The sequence below is a fragment of the Capra hircus genome, chromosome 26, assembly GCF_001704415.2.
Source record: "Capra hircus breed San Clemente chromosome 26, ASM170441v1, whole genome shotgun sequence".
NCBI classification, from domain to species: domain Eukaryota; kingdom Metazoa; phylum Chordata; class Mammalia; order Artiodactyla; family Bovidae; genus Capra; species Capra hircus.
The window spans coordinates 35,365,925-35,383,735 of record NC_030833.1 but is presented as its reverse complement, the minus strand read 5'-3'; the positions used below and the strand labels follow the sequence as shown (position 1 = coordinate 35,383,735).

At 39.7% G+C, this 17,811-nt stretch overlaps 1 protein-coding gene across 1 annotated transcript in view; it reads left to right on the top strand.

Annotated features, from left to right (window-relative positions):
* The window catches only part of LOC102185056 (cytochrome P450 2C9), a 45,015-nt gene continuing 29,331 nt past the window's right edge, over positions 2,128 to 17,811 (top strand). Inside the window, exons 1-4 of the mRNA XM_018041337.1 lie at positions 2,128 to 2,167; positions 4,743 to 4,844; positions 5,158 to 5,280; positions 6,930 to 7,071. Coding sequence (XP_017896826.1) covers positions 6,967 to 7,071 — 105 coding nt within the window. The 5' untranslated portion in view covers positions 2,128 to 2,167; positions 4,743 to 4,844; positions 5,158 to 5,280; positions 6,930 to 6,966. The remainder of the gene's footprint in view (positions 2,168 to 4,742; positions 4,845 to 5,157; positions 5,281 to 6,929; positions 7,072 to 17,811) is intronic.

Genomic DNA, 17,811 nt, shown 5'->3' with positions numbered 1-17,811 from the left:
ATATCTGGGCCAGCTCTTTTTGATTTTTACGGTTTTCTTCAGCTCTAAATTCTCTTTCTTCTCTTCTAATGCCGTCCTCTCTCTCTTCTGGGGTCTCTCTATGATTAAAAACTCTCTCGGCTGCCCTCATTAGATCTTGCAAGGATTGTTCATTTAACCTCTCTATCTTTTGTAATTTTTTCTAATATCGGGGGCTGCTTGATTTACAAATGCTAACATAACTGCCGCTCGTGACTCATCTGCCTGTGGGTCCATAGGGGTATACTGTCTAAAAGATTCCATTATCCTTTCAAGGAAGGCTGCTGGGCTCTCATTTGGTTCCTGCCTCACTGAATTTATTTTGGCCAAATTAGTTGGCTTTCTGGCGGCTGCTCTAAGGCCGGCCATAAGAGTCTGACGGTATACCTGGAGACGCTCCCTACCTTCAGCGCGTTCGAAGTCCCAGTTGGGTTGCACTAAGGGGAACCCCTCCTCAATGAGGTTAGGCTGTATTGTGGGCCTCCCATCCACCCCTGGCACATTCTTTCGAGCTTCTGACAGGATCCGCTCTCGCTCTTCTGTAGTGAAAAGCACCTGTAACAGTTGCTGACAATCATCCCAAGTGGGATTATGAGTAAAAAGGATAGACTCTAACAGATCAATAAGACCCTGCAGTTTTTCAGAGAAGGAGGGAGTCTGGGTTTTCCAACTGTACAAATCACTAGTGGAAAAGGGCCAATACTGATATGTCCGCTCTCCACCCTCTCTGGCTGGTCCCGCCCAGACCGGAAACGCGTGAACAGTGGAGGAGGGGACTTCTGGGTCTTCTTCCGCTACATTGGCCATTTCTCTTGTTTTTCCCTGAGTTCCCTGGGCGGGGCCCCCTTCTCTGGGATGAGCTGAAGGCTCAGTTCTCCTCCTGGCTTCTCCCGATGAAACCTGTGAAAGCAGGGGCAGATGTGGATCCGCATACGGGGGTGGGAACAATTCGGTCTCCAGATCTATCAGATTAGGATACAGAGAAGATTCCTGGAATACCGGCTTTGGTCGATTTTCATCCTTTTTTTCTTCTTTTTCTTTGGACGCCTTCATTACTAACACCTGTGGGCTTGGTGAGGTTGGAGCTGGGGAAGAGGGACGGGGAGGTTTAGGAGGAGCGAGAACAAAGGGTTTAAGCCATTCTGGCGGGTTCCTCACTAGATCCTGCCAGACCAGAATGTAGGGAGTCTGATCTGGGTGCCCGGCAGGACTAGGAGTAAGCACCCTCTCTTTAACTGCCTGGATAATTTGGGGATTGAAGGTTCCCTCTTGTGGCCATCCGACGTCAAAGGTGGGCCACTCGACAGAACAGAAAGTCACCGGTTTGCTCTTCTTTACCAGTAATGAAAGATTCTGAGCTCTAGACTTGAAATCAGAGAAGTGGTTAATCATAAGAGATAAAGCAGTAGAAGTTGTTTGTCCCATGATCACAGAAAAGTACACTGGGAGCCAACAGAGCACACAAAGAGCAGCGCAGACACCACAAATAGACAAACAGATAACAAACACAAGGTGGCCACCGACAATGCCCTCAATCCTACCTGCAGGATGTTCACAGAGCCAGCTGCCTCCCCAGCACGAAACCAGGCCCCGGCCTTACGCTGACTTAATCCAGTACCAGAGCCAGCTGCCTCCCCAGCACGAAACTAGGCCCCGGCCTTACGCTGACTTGCCTCTGCACTTTACAGCCAGATGACTCCCAGGTAAGATACTAGGCCCCGGACTTAATCTGGGTTTCTGCAACGTTAGCACCGGTGCTCAGAGCTCTTATCTCCTAACGAGGTTACTCCCTTCTACCAGGAGAGTTGTCCTCCCCGGCGGGACGGAGATCCTGGATGAGCCCCCAGATGTTATGCTCCGAGCCCGTATCTCCGAACCGACCAAGAGAGCAAGTCCACCACAGTATTGCAAATGCAAGAAGGGAGTTTGTTTATTCCTAGCGCGCTAGGGCCCAAGTCTCATCCCACACAAGGGAATCTGACAAGAGCCACGAACAAAGGAGTATGGCGGCTTATATACAGGCAGTTCTTTGTCTCAGTTACAGGAGTAGCTGGCGTTACATGATTGGCCAGGCAGGATGAGCGCATATCCTGTCTCTTTCTGGCATACATGACTCAGGTCCTAGAGACCATCGTTTGGTCCCTAACAGGTGGGTGATTCTGTGTTCTGTTAACTCTGACCTTAGCAGTCTTCTCTCTCTCTCCGGTGATGCCCTTGGCAACATTTCGGGGCAGCCACATCTTTCCTATGGGTGGTGGTTGTCAGTCTTCAGATGTGGGGGGGCGGGGATGGTGTGAAGCACAGCCAGCCAGGGGGGCTTATGTGTATCTGTGATTGTCATGTGTGTCATATGATTGTCCCATGATGGTACACACAGTGTGGGTGTAAATGTGCTTTAATAATGCTCTATCCTGAGGTTTGTGTTCAATTCAGAAATCACAAAGGATAATTTTGAGTCATTTCCTAAAAGAGTTAGAGAACAATATCTTTTCTATAGCAACTGGACATGATGGGAATGATCCTTATGGGTCATGAAACAGTGATATTTGTTATCATTTAATTGGACAGTTTTTATATGTACAGCCTCAAAGACATGTCTGAGAGTCACTTCAGGGCCCAGGCCTATCATTCTGGCAAATAGTAATGACATCTAGGGGTCTATTTTTGGGGGCTCCAAAATCACTGCAGATGGTGACTGCAACCATGAAATTAAAAGACGCTTACTCCTTGGAAGAAAAGTGATGACCAACCTAGATAGCATATTCAAAAACAGAGATATTACTTTGCCGACTAAGGTCGGTCTAGTCAAGGCTATGGTTTTTCTTGTGGTTGTGTATCGATGTGAGAGTTGGACTGTGAAGAAGGCTGAGCACCGAAGAATTGATGCTTTTGAGCTGTGGTGTTGGAGAAGACTCTTGAGAGTCCCTTGGACTGCAAAGAGATCCAACCAGTCCATGCTGAAGGAGATCAGCCCTGGGATTTCTTTGGAAGGAATGATGCTAAAGCTGAAACTCCAGTACTTTGGCCACCTCATTTGAAGAGTTGACTCATTGGAAAGGACTCTGATGCTGGGAGGGATTGTGGGCAGGAGGAGAAGGGGACGACAGAGGATGGGATGGCTGGGTGGCATCACTGACTCGATGGATGTGAGTCTGAGTGAACTCTGGGAGCTGGTGATGGACAGGGAGGCCTGGCGTGCTGCGATTCATGGGGTCGCAAAGAGTCGGACACGACTGAGTGACTGAACTAACTAACTAACTAGGGGTTTTAATCATTTACGTGTATCTTATTGCAGTTCTCAATTATGGCTTCTCTGTAAATTCAGCACTTTAAAAAATAACTTTACTGTATGTTTGCCTTTGGCAGTGAGCTTTTTCCATTGTAATTTTCCTGTTTCTAGTTGTGGCCTTTCCCTTTTCCTTAGAAAAATCTCTGCTATTTCTTGTAAAGCTGGTTTGGTGGTGCTGAAATTGTATAGCCTTTGCTTATCTGTGAAATTTTTGAGTCTTTATAAATCTGGTAGAGTATTTTTGGATGTGGGTTCTTTCTTTTCATCACGTTAAGAAAATTTGAGTGTATCATGCTGCTTTCTTCTAGCTTGAAGAATTTCTGTTGAAAAGTCAGCTGATAGTGTAATGAGATTGGTGTAAGGTACAAGTACTAATACCAATCTTTGGAGAAGACAGAATTGATGATTTTACAAAGAGATTATGGGATTTGTCTCAGTAATCACAAATTTGATACAAGAGTTAGTACTTCAAGTCCACTTTTTTTTTTTTTTTTAACCAAAGGACATGCTGAGAGAATACTTTTCTTTTGTAACGTTGGGCTCTAAGGTAGTCATTAATCAAACTGGTTTCTCCTCTTATTTCTAAGTATATGAGAAACAATGTACTAAAAATCAAAATGGAATGGCCCATCTCACACATCCACTATATTTGGAAATAACCATTATATTGTCATACATCTATTCCCAAGTATATACTGGGGATGACCATTCCCTTCTGCATGACCCTTCCAGTGTAGAAACATAAATATTGGGCTTTGTTGTTCAATTGCTAAGACATGCCTGACTCTGCAATCCCATGGACTATAGCATGCCAAGCTCCTGTGTCTTCCACTGTCTTCCAATTTTCTTGAATTCGTGTCCGTTAAGTTGGTGTTGCTATCTAACCATCTCATTCTCTGCCACCCATTCTCTTTTGCCTTCAGTCTTTTCCATCATCAGGGTCTTTTCCAATGAGAATATTGGGAGGCTGATTCTGTTACATGTTTTTATGAATTAGATGAGTGATTAGTTTTATCCAAGGCTGGAGCTATTGAACTAACTGGAGAGAATGGTCTAAGACAGGAGTTGGTAAACTTTTTCTGTATTATTCCAGAGTGTAAGTATTTCAGAATTTGAAGCCTTGAAGTGTCTGATGCTTTTTGTATGTTTTCATACACTTCTGCTATTATAGCTTGGAAGCAGTCAAGGACATATTAAACAAACAAAAAGGGCTACATTACAAGTCTTTATGGAAGAAGAAACTTAGATTGCATAGAATTCCCATGTATCACAAAATATTATTCTTCCTTGATTACTTTCCATTTTAAATGTTTTGTCATTGTCTGTACAAAGGCTATATTTGTACATGGGTTGATATTTGTTAGTATGTAAGACTGTCTAAAAGAATGTTTTGCAATGCTGTGAGATTGATTTGTTAAATTTTTTTTCTTTTTAGTTTATATAAAGAACATTTTCCAGCACAGACTGAAAGATTCACCCTTATCTATTTCTAAAGCTTCAAAATTTAGTGCTTACATTTAGACAATGATCCATGCAGGTAATTTTTACTTATGATGCTGAGTAATGTTTATGCTCCCTTGTTTCTCTATGAAATATGTAATTATTTGAGCAACATTTGTTGAAAATACTGGATTTTGTATCTTTTGTTGGTATCTTAAAGAAAAATTTTATGTATTTCTTATATAAATATATACAAGATAATAATAAAGGGTTGTAGATATTTCATATGATAACATTAGGGGATAGAAGATTTCCCCAAGTTTGCATTAATTATTTTTTAAACATAGAACATTAAAAACATGTTCATATGTATGTTATACGTGAATTTGTATATTTACTTGCTTTTGCAGTGTTGAGAAATAATCAATAAACAATCTGTAAGAGGAACAGAAAAGAGTTTTATTTGAGCCAAACTGAGGACTATAGCGCAGAAGACAACCTCTCAGATAACTCTGAGGAACTGCTCTGGATAGGTATGGTTTATCCACACAGTTGTATACCTTGTCAGAACAAAGAACATCAGGAAGCCAGAGATACATTCTTATAAGGTTTCAAAAAAACATTATCAACATATGCACAGAGAGTTGGTATGGCCTTGGCACCTAAGAGAGGAGTCTTCTTGTTGCAAGAGTTTCAACATTAGTGTCCCAGAAAGGAGGCATTTAATCTTTATTTTTAACATGGACATTATTTCTGTTCGATTCACATTTTCTTTAATAATTAATTAGTGTGTATGTTTGATAGGCCACAGACAGTTTTATTTAACATAAAATTCAAGTTAAATCATGTGTAAGCTAAAATGACTTCCCCATACCTTAATGTGTAAAAATTTTCCACAAATATTCATTTATCAGTTTACCCATCTACTCATTTACACTTCCCTACTTCAGTATGTATAGTTCAAAACAGTGATGTTTGTATACAGAGGAATAATAGCAATTATAGTTAAGAGTAATCATTGATAGAATAGTATTATCTAATGGACAGCCTATATTGAAAATTTCCCAGTTTTCATGGAATAAACTTTGTACTTTTTTTTTTCTTTTGGTAAATCAATGTCCAGCTCAGAAACAAACCTATAGCTTGGTTATATTTTCCCTGTTCTCCATTTCTCTCTTATTATCAGTTCTCTTTGTACTATTTGTTTTCTTTTAGTACCTTTAACTTTGTAGAGTTCAGTTTAGTAATCACGTAAGATATTCCTCAGGCTGGTTTTATGTGATTGTTTTCTGGACATAGATTCCAATTACAACTTTAAGTATATGAGTGCTTTGTGCTTCCCACTGAAATTCATTGGGGAGGTGCAGGCACATATGTGAGTTATCCCATTATTGGTTATGCAGTGTTGTTCACATGATAAAGTAGTATCTGCCAGATTACTCCATGACACAGGTCCTTTTTTGCACGTTTAATTAATAAAAAATTGCATGGTACTGTGCGGTTTTATATCATGCTTCACAGTTTAACCAATAGTTATAGCATTAATAGATAAAACTTGCTTAAAGTAATGATCCTATGTTGAATTGCTGTGACATGACTATTCTAATTTTACCATCATTCCTGTGTTTCAAATCTGGGATTAATCTGTAATAAAGTCTGACACTGTATTTTTAAATAAAGACAAACAATCTGCTTGGCAATGGTAAACAATAATATTTATTATTGTATTTACTTTATTATCATTGAATAGGTTATTTTATATTAGATCAAATACCTATTTACAAAAGCCATACAAATAGATAATTTGAGACATTCCAAACATAGTAGAGACATAATCCACATATGAAATGAGTGAAAATTGAAATGATAAAAAAAAATTAGCTAGTGGGGTCAGACACCAGCGTCCAAATGTGGTAATAAGCAGATTGGATTCATAAGTTCTCAGACCCATGTACTGAGTATTTCAGATGCCTTTGAAGTCCACTTTAGCAGCATCACTGCCATTAGTCTTAAACTTATCCTGGTTTATTACTTGTTCTGTCTGATTGAAAATGCCACTACCCTTCTTTCAACCCAAGATTAGTCCTCTATTGATTCTAAGATTGGACTAAATGATTTTCAGCAGTTCTTCTAGCTCTGTGACTTCTTCATAGGTTAGTTTATTTTCATCTGTTCTTTCCAGGGCACAGATACATTAATATCACTGACTTCTGTGCTGCATGATGGCAAAGAATTCCCCAACCCAGAGACATTGGACCCTGGCCCGTTCCTGGATGAGAATGGCAACTTTAGGAAGAGCAACTATTTCATGGCTTTCTCAGCAGGTAACACACATTCATTTTCTTCATTACTTTAGGGATTCTTTGGTGGCTCAGAGGATAAAGTGTCTACCTGCAATCTAGGAGACCCGGCTTTGATCCCTGGGTCGGGAAGATCCCCTGGAGAAGAAAATGGCAACCCACTCCAGCACTCTTGCCTAGAAAATTCCGTGGATTGAGGAGCCTTGTGGGCTACAGTCCATGGGGTCACCAAGAGTCGGACACGAATGAGAGACTTTACTTCACTTCACTTCAGAGGACAAGGTGCCTTTGGGCATCCTTTGGAACTTCCATAGTACCTACTCTGGGCCTGGTCAAAATGCTTTTTGTCCATGTTGAGGTACAGCAATCCCAGTGCCCCTACACCTTCCCTTCCCATGATACATCCTCATCATTGGGCTAGATTACTGGAGCTTTGGAGCAGTGACCCAGTTCTTTCAAATTCAGAAATAAAGTTTAAACTACATTCTGAAAATATTAGAGAAGTGCATCTTAGACTAAAGAAACTCTGTGTTATAAAACTTTAAATCTTACAAGATTAACGTAGATTCAGTATACTTACAGCAGAGAAGAGAGGCTTTGAAGAATGAAAAGGAAGATATTGGACCATCACACTAGGAACAAAAATACAACCAATGTATGAATATTTCTAGAAAAAGTTGATGGAAACTTGAAAATGTCAAATTGGAGTTATAATATACTTAATGAAGCATGTGATATAGTGCTGATACTCAGTAAATATCTGCTGAAAGAAGGATACCTGTTAAGATTAGGTGTTAGATGGATAGCATGTGTATCTACCCTTTGTCCACCTATCTCTCTAGCGATCTGCCTTCTCTCCATCCATTCGAACATTCATCAAAAAGTTACTGCATGGTCTCTTTCTGACAGCCAGAAACAGGGTGTTCAAGGAATATGTACTCTCTATGTTTCTTATTTTCATGAAAACGGATTTGTGTGGGAGAAGGGCTGGCCTGCATGGAGCTGTTTTTATTCCTGACCACAATTTTGCAAAAATTTACCTTGAAATCTGTGGTTGACCCAAAGGACATTGACGCCACGCCAGCTGTTACTGGGATAGCTACTATGCTGCCTCCTTATCAGCTTTGCTTTATTCCTGTGTGAAGAATGTTAGGTCATCCAGCTTCCTCAGTGATGTTGTCTTCAACTCCCTCTCCTCGGGGGCATCATTCACCAGTGTCCTGTTAATATTTCCCAAGAATACATTCTCTGATCCCTTCTCATTTGCTGCACAGTTTCACCACAGAAACATACCTGCTATTCTTCATATCCTGTAACATTTGTATTGGTCATCACACATCCTAATATGTCTCTAATATTAACTAGTACTATGTACATAGTATCATGTAGTCAGTGCAAAGTAGAGCAAGATGATTAGTGTATGCCAATGAGACCTATTTCTCCAGTGTATATTTCTAATAAAGAATTTGATGAGCCACTCCTCAGGTTTTCCTTCTTTTGTGCATATTGCAAGTAAGAAAGGAAAAAAAGGCAAAGATGTCATGCTGCTCCTTATAATGATATGCACAGAGAAGGACAGAGGGAATGAGACCAGAAAATCTCCCTTGGATGCACTTTGTCTACAGTTATTTGAGGTTTGGTTTTAAAAGTGAGAGATATTGTTTTCAAGAGCAGCTTCATATGTAGGGAATATTAAGATCAGCGATAGTGAGAATTCAGTTTAAAATAAGACATAGTGAACCACAATTGACAATCAAAACAGAAATCATTGAGATTGTGTACAAGAAAGTACTTTAACCAGTCTCCTTCCAAAAAGAGAGGACACAAATATCACAAGTTGTTTTTTAAAGAAGGGCCATCTCTTTGATGTCATGGATATTGAAAGCATAATAAAGGAAGTATTATGTCCACAGACTTGATAAATTAATTGAAAATGGTCAATTCTTTAAGTATGCAATCTGCTGAAACTCACCCAAGAGGGTATATCATTAGTAACCTGCCATAATAGGAAACTCGGAACTTTCCTTCCCTCAATGGCCACATTGATTCAGAGCAGCACATGGATCAATTCTCTTTGTAAAAAAAATCCAGAACCTAGTTGAAAGATTTCTCTACCTTAGTAGATGTGAATCTAGTTACACCAAAGCCAGAAAGAACAGCAGAAATACACTCTCGCCATAACTATCAACCTCTTCAGTTCAGTTCAGTTGCTCAGTTGTGTCCAACTCTTTGCAACCCCATGAACCGCAGCATGCCAGGCCCGCCTGTCCATCACCAACTCCCAGAGTTTACCCAAACTCATGTCCATTGAGTCAGTGATGTCATCCAACCATCTCATCCTCTATCATCCCCTTCTCCTCTTGCCCTCAATCTTTCCCAGCATCAGGGTCTTTCTTATGAACCTCTGCAAAGTGCCATATAATTGAGCATGAAACCCCACCCCCATCCCCAGCTCCCAGATTCTCTCTGAGGAGCAAGGGAGTTGGCATTCACATCTAGCCTTCCATTCACAATTTTGGGAGCAGTTTCATGAGGAACTGGCTTCTGTGTTGCTTATTTTAGAACACTGACAGGACTCAGCATACTCTTGATAATGGGCAATGAACAGAACAGAAGAAGTAGGCTGGACTAGCCAGAAAATTTTAGAGACCTTCACAATCTTTGAGTGAACTGATTGGTGAGGTTCTCCTGCATAAGACTAGTCAATGAAGACAATGAGTGTGACTGTTTGTCTAAAGTCAGAAAGCAATGCAGAGTCAAGGAAAATGAAATAACAGGAATTACATGATTTAAGTGAAAGATAATTCAAAGCAATAGTCATAAACATCATTACTGGGTTCATGAGAACAATAAAGAAATGAAGCAGAAATTTCAAGAAAAAAATAGACAATGTAAAGGCATCAAACAGGACATCATTAGAGGGTTCAGAACAGACTAGATCAGGCAGAAGAAATGGTCAGTTAACTCAAATATATGTCACTGGAAATTATTAAATCAGGAGAATGAGAAGAAAGAAGAGGAAAAAGAAAAGAAAGCCTAAAAGATGTATGGAACATTGTGAAATGACCAATATATTAAGAGTAGAAGTCCTAGAAAAGGAAGAGAAAGGGAAAGGACTAGAAAGCTTATTCAAAGTAACAGTGGCAGAAAACTTCCTACATCTGAAAAGGAAGTGGATGGAAGTATACTGGACTTATAAAAGAACCTAAAATAAAAAGGAATCTACACTGAGACACTATATAATCAAATTGTCAAAAGTTAATTATGAACGAATTTTGAAAGCAGCAGGAGAAAGCTATTTGTCACAGACAAGGGCGCCCTTTCAGTACTACCAGAAGATTGCAGAACCCTTCCAGAAGAGAATGAGAAAATAGATTCCAAGAAATGAAAGAAAAAACCCCCCACCAACCAAGAACCTATACTCATCAATACAGTCTTTAAAAAAATAAGAGCTAAAACATTCCCCCCAAAACAAAGCTGAGAACATTCCTTACCACTCAAACTGCTTTACAAGAAATGCTAGGGGGCATTATTTAATCTGCAATGAAAGCACCATAAACAACAACATGACAGTATAAGGAGGAAAAGGACATTTTGTAAAGGCCAAATATATAGAAAAATACAGAACAGTGTATTGCTGTGAGGTGGTGGTGTTATTTGCAAGTGATATCACTTTACATATAGAAACTCCCAGACTCAAAATACTCTCAGAGCTAATCAATGAATTCAGTAAAGTTGCAGGATATAAAATCAACAAAAGAAATAGTTGCATCTCTTTACACTAACAGTGAAACGTCTGACAAAGAAATAGGGAAAATTATGTCATTCACAATAGCATAAAAAACAATAACATACATAGGAATAAATTTAATGGTGGAAGTGAAAGATCTGTACAATCAGAAGTAAAAGACTTGGTTAGGAGAAAGTGAAGAAGACACAAACAGATATCTTGTGTTCATAGATCAGAAACATTAGAATTGTTAAAATATCCATAACTATCTGAAGCTGTCTCATTGCAGTCCCTATCAAAATTCCAATTACATTTTCTACAGAAATAGGGAAGCCATGCTAAAATTTGTATGCAAGCAAAAACAGCCTACATGAAGTATGGGTTTGAGCAAGCCCTGGGAGCTGGTGGTGGATGAGGAAGCCCAGAGTGCTGCAGTCCATGGGATCACAAAAGAGTCAGACGTGACTGAGTGACTAAAAAAGGCCTGAATAGCCAAAGCAATCCTGAGAAAGAAGAACAAAGTCAGAGGCATTCTACTTCCTGATCTCACACTATACTATGAAGCTATTGGACCAGCAGAAAATATTGTTAAAATGTTCATACCACCCAAAGCAATCTCTGGATTTAATGCAGTCCATATCAAAATACCAGGCCTCCCTGGTGGCTCAGACAGTAAACTGTCTGCCTGCAATGCAGGACACATGGTAGGTTCGATCCCTGGGTTGGGAAGATCCTCTGGAGAAGGAAATGGCAATCCATTCCTGTACTCTTGCCAGAAAATTCCATGGATGGAGGAGCCTGGTAGGCTATAGTCCATGGGGTCGCAAAGAGTTGGACACAACTGAGTGACTTCACTTATCAAAATACCCTTGACATTTTTCACAAAACTGTAACAATCCTAAGCTTCATGTAGAACTATGAAAGACCATGGACTGCCAAAGCAGTCTTGAGAATAAAGCCAAAAAAAAAAAAAAAAAAGAATAAAGCCAGAGGTATCACTCTCCCAGACTTCAAACCGTACTACAAGGCTACACTAATCAAAATAGCATGGTACTGGTGTAAGCACAGACAGAGCAATGGAACAGAATAGAGAGCTCAGAAATAAACTCAAGCACATGTGGTCAGTTAATCTATGACAAAGGAGGCAAGAGTTTACAAAAGTGAAAAGAAGGTCTTTTCAATAAGTGGTGCTGGGAAAACAGTGCTATATGTAAAAAATGAAATTAGAGCATTTACTCACACCATAAACAAAAGAAACCTCAAATGGATGAAAGACCTAAATGTAAGATCAGAAACCATGAAACTCCTAGAAGAAAGCATGGAACACTCTTTGACATAAATTGTAGCAATAATTTCTTTTGGATTGGTCTCTTAAGGCAAAAGAAATAAAAGCAAAAATAAATGGAACTTAATTAAAATTAAAAACTGTACAGCAGAGGAAGTCAACAAAAAGACAACCTTTAGAATAAGAGAAAATATTTACAAATAATACATTTAATGGGTTTAATGTCCAAAATACATAAACGACTCATGCAACTCAATGTCAAGCAAGCAACTCTATTAAAAATGGCAGAAGATCTGAATAGACTTTTTTAAGAAAGACATATTGATGACTACTAGGCACATGAAAAGATGTTCAACATTGCTAATCATGAGAAAAAATGCAAATCAAAACCACAGAAATCACTTCACACCTCAGAATGGCTGTCATCAAAAAGGCCACAAATAACAAATGTTGGAGAGGATGAGGAGAAAAGAGAACTCTTGTATACTCTTGGTGGGAATGTAAATTGGTGCAGCCACTGTAGAAAACAATAAGGAGTTGTCTCAAAAAACTAAAAATAGAACTACCATATGATCCAGCAATTCCACTCCTGGGTGTATAGCTAAGGAAAACGAAAACACTAATTCAAAGAGATACCTCCACTTCAATGTTCATAGCAGCATTACTTACAAGTCAAGGTATTGAGTCAATTCTTAGGCAAGTTGATAAGAAGTCCAGGGGTCCCCAAGGAGAGAGTGATCTGGAATTCTCAAGGAGGAGGAAAGGACAAACTTTTTTTCCTCTACATTCCTTAGGATTATGTAACAATAATGTATCCTGCTTGAGGATAGTTTCTGGAAAAAAAAACCTTCTGGCTAATCCTGTTATCTTAAAATATAAATTATGGGAGTAGGTCCAGACATTCTTTTGATTCTCTGTAATAACTAATTAAAAGTATATAACTCCATTGCTAACACTAGTGAGGGGGCAGTCTTTCTGCCCCCTTCTGATGTCTATGTCAGAAGCTTTCTCTACCTCTTTTATACTTTAATAAAACTTTATTATACAAAAGCTCTGAGTGATCAAGCCTCGTCTCTGGCCCTGGATTGAATTCTTTTCCTCCAGAGGCCAAGAATCCCAGTGTCTTTTGTGGTTCAGCACCAGCCTTTCAGTATAAGCAAGCCAAGTGTCCATCAACAGACAAATGGATAAAGAAGATGTGCTGCAAACACAGTGGAATATTACTCAGCCGTGAAAAGAATGCAATTCTGCCAATTGAAGCAAAGTGAATGTTCCTAGGGAATATTATGCTTACTGAAATAAGAGAAAAATACTGTATAATATCACTTGTATGTGAAATCTAAAAAATTATACAAATGAGTATATATACAAAGCAGAAACAGACTCAGAGATATAGAAAACAAACTACTGGTTACCAAAGAGGAGAAGGAAGAGGAGTGGCAAGTTAGGGATATGATATTGCTGCTGCTGTTGCTGCTAAGTTGTTTCAGTCGTGTCCAACTCTGTGCGACCCCAGAGATGGCAGCCCACCAGGCTCCCCTGTCCCTGATATTCTCCAGGCAAGAACACTGGAGCGGGTTGCCATTTCCTTCTCCAGTGCATGAAAGTGAAAAGTGAAAGTGAAGTCGCTCAGTCGTGTCCGACTCCTAGCGACCCCATGGACTGCAGCCTACCAGGTTCCTCCGTCCATGGGATTTGCCAGGCAAGAGTACTGGAGTGGGTGCCATTGCCTTCTCCAGGATATGATATTAAGTGATACTAACTACTCTGTATAAAATAGATAAGCAATAAGACTATATTGTAAAGCACAGGCAGTTATGGCAATGATCTTTTAATAACATTCAATGGAACATAATTTGTAAAAATACTGAATCACTATGTTGTACACCTGAAATATATAATATTGAAATTAACTATATGCTTCAATTAAAAATAAATTGTATTAGTTAAAAAGAATAATCCAAATCCACAATTCTAGTCAGCCTGAAGTTTGTATTGCTTTATGATAGTGGAGAGCTTAATGTTGATGCGCTCCTGATCATTTGGACAGCAACAAGAATGCTACTGATGTGTGATGTCACTGAACTGGGAGTTGGAAAACTAGGATGCTAACCCAAGGCCTTGTACTAATGCAGTGAGAACTCCTTATCCACTGTCACTAAATTGCTGATCGGAAGAAAGAAAGATTGGACTAACTGATCTCAGAGATTCCTTCAATCTTTAAATTATCTTTGACTCTTTCACTCTATAAAAAGCAGTGAGCTTTAACAGAAGGAAAATGGATCAAAGCAGACACACTCATCTCTCAAGGAATAAAAGGGCAGCTCTAAAGGAAGTGACCAAATTGATTTCATCCACAATAATCTGTTCAGTTTTTTTAGAATTTTAGAATTTAGAGCTACGTAAGTTTTTCCAGTAGTCACGTATGGATGTAAAAGTTGGACTGTGAAGAAGGCTGAGCACCGAAGAATTGATGCTTTTTAACTCTGGTGTTGGAGAAGACTCTTGAGAGTCCCTTGGACTGCAAGGAGATCCAACTAGTCTATTCTGAAGGAGATCAGCCCTGGGATTTCTTTGGAAGGAATGATGCTAAAGCTGAAACTCCAGTACTTTGGCCACCTTATGTGAAGAGTTGACTCACTGGAAAAGACTTTGATGCTGGGAGGGATTGGGGGCAGGAGGAGAAGGGGACGACAGAGGATGAGATGGCTGGATGGCATCATTGACTCGATGGACATGAGTCTGAGTGAACTCCAGGAGTTGGTGATGGACAGGGAGGCCTGGTGTGCTGTGATTCATGGGGTTGCAAAGAGTCGGACACGACTGAGCGACTGAACTGAACTGAAGTTAGACAGTGAATTACTGCTTCTCTTTGTTGTAAATAAGAGCTACTCAGAGTGTTAGACTCAATCAAGTTTACAGGTTACAAAACTAAACTTTCCTGACACCCATTTTAGTCAATCAGTTTAGTAATTATTAACCAAATAAATATATTTGGAAATTTATTGACTGGGATGAGTCACAAAATATTGAATCAAGGTTCATACAGAGTATGTGGTGACCCTGGTGAACTGAATGGTTGCTTGTGGGGAAACAGTGGCTGACTTATTTTTCTGGGCTCCAAAATCACTGCAGATAGTGATTGCAGCCATGAAATTAAAAGATGCTTGCTCCTTGGAAGGAAAGTTATGACCAACCTAGCAGCATATTAAAAAGCAGAGACATTACTTTGTCAACACAGGTCCGTCTAGTCAAGGCTATGGTTTTTCTGTCCATGTCAGGCAAAGGTAATTGAAAGAGTAAAGAGATATCATAAGTGTGAAAATCTACTCTTACATGGTAAATAAAACATGAATCTATACAAACATGAGGGATAAAACATTTTCTAATTAGTTCTTGACAAAAATTTACTTCTCCCTACTAAAAGATCTTAGACATAACTGCGCTAATCCATTTAAACATATATGATATCTTTGTAGAACATGTGATTGTAAAACACTGCCATTAGTGATCTAGTGATGTTTATCCTTCCAGTGATTTTTAGATCTTCATGACCCTAACTCTCATCTCCTGTTTGGGTCTGTGTGTACTGGTGGTTCTGTGCTGCGGGTCTGTTTAATGAAGTCCATGCCTCTGATCCTCCAATGAATGCACACTGTTGTTCTGTGTAAAATCTCTCTTTCTTGCTCTTGATGACAAACTGAAATTATAATGGAGTAATCACAGTTCAGACATACAAAAATGAAGATAGGAGGCTACTGAGGATCTAATCTCAAGCTTATCTTTGCACCTCTGAGAATTTGATGTTTCTTTGACCTGTACAAGACCCAAGGACAGGATAAGCCCTACTCAGAGCAACACCTGACAATTGTAGTGTTATGTTCTCAAGGTCTCCCCTTTTAACAGTGCAACAATTTTGAATCCCGATCATTGCTTACTTAACAGGAACTCTTACTTGCCATCTCCAACTATGATTCTTGACAATTCAAGGAATGTTGTGAGTTTTGCCTTTATAAGCCTCTAACGTTTTGTAGTCTGGTGAAAGTTGATTCAGTTGCTTAATGAATCTATGTCTCTTGGTCTGCAGTCCTAACAACTGCCATGTCTTAATTGCAATGTTATGATTCTTATATCAATCAGGTTTTCTAAAGTTTTGGTTTGCTACTGTACAAACTTTATTGCATTGTTGTTGTTTAGTTGATCAGTTCAGTTCAGTCGCTCAGTCATGTCTAACTCTTTGTGACCCCATAAATCGCAGCACGCCAGGCCTCCCTATCCATCACCAACTCCCAGAGTTCACTCAAACTCATGTCCATTGAGTCGGTGATGCCATCCAGCCATCTCATCTTCTGTCGTCCCCTTCTCCTCCTGCCCCCAATCCTCCCAGCATCAAAGTCTTTTCCAATGAGTCAACTCTTCGCATGAGGTGGCCAAAGTATTGGAGTTTCAGCTTCAGCATCATTCCTTCCAAAGAACACCCAGGACTGATCTTCTTTAGAATGGACTGGTTGGATCTCCTTGTAGTCCAAGGGACTCTCAAGAGTCTTCTCCAACACCAGAGTTAAAAAGCATCAATTCTTCGGCACTCAGCTTTCTTCACAGTCCAACTCTTACAGCCATACATGACCACTGGAAAAACCATAGCCTTGACTAGATGGACCTTTCTTGGCAAGGTAATGTCTCTGCTTTTGAATATGCTCTCTAGGTTGGTCATAACTTTCCTTCCAAGGAGTAAGCGTCTTTTAATTTCATGGCTGCAATCACCATCTGTAGTGATTTTGGAGCCCAGAAAAATAAAGTCAGCCACTGTTTCCACTGTTTCCCCATCTATTTGCCATGAAGTGATGGGACCAGATGCCATGATCTTTGTTTTCTGAATGTTGAGCCTTAAGCCAACTTTTTCACTCTCCTCTTTCACTTTCATCAAGAGGCTTTTTAGCTCCTCTTCACTTTCTGCCATAAGGGTGGTGTCATCTGCATAACTGAGGTTATTGAGATTTCTCCCAGCAATCTTGATTCCAGCTTGTGCTTCTTCCAACCCAGAGTTTCTCATGATGTACTCTGCATAGAAGTTAAATAAGCAGGGTGACAATATACAGCCTTGACGTACTCCTTTTCCCATTTGGAACCAGTCTGTTGTTCCATGTCCAGTTCTAAGTGTTGCTTCCTGACCTGCATATAGGTTTCTCAAGAGGCAGGTCAGGTGGTCCCATCTCTTTCAGAATTTTCCACATTTTATTGTGATCCATACTGTCGAAGGCATTGGTATAGTCAATAAAGCAGAAATAGATGTTTTTCTGGAACTCTCTTGAATAGGTAACTGTAATGTTGGGTTTCTGTGCTAGCTCCATGGTAAAGAATCCACTTGCCAATGTAGGAGAGGCAGGTTCAATTCTTGGGTCAGGAAGATCCCCTGGAGAAGGAAAATACAACCCACTTCAGTATTCTTGTCTGGGAAATCCCATGGACAGAGGAGCCTGTCAGGCTATAGTCCATGGGGCACAAAGAGTTGGACACAATTTAGTGAGTATACAGCCACAAGTGCAACATTAGTATAATGCATTCAAATACTTTGAAGTCTTTCACCTTCAAGGACAAAATATCCTAGCATTAGATAGAGCATTCTTTTTAAATAAAGAGGGTATCTATTACAGTGATTGTCCTCAAAGGGATACATTCCCAGCCGGTCATTGATTTGAATCGAGAATTTTAAAACCTTTTTGTCGTTAGATTTTTATTTCAGTGGTTC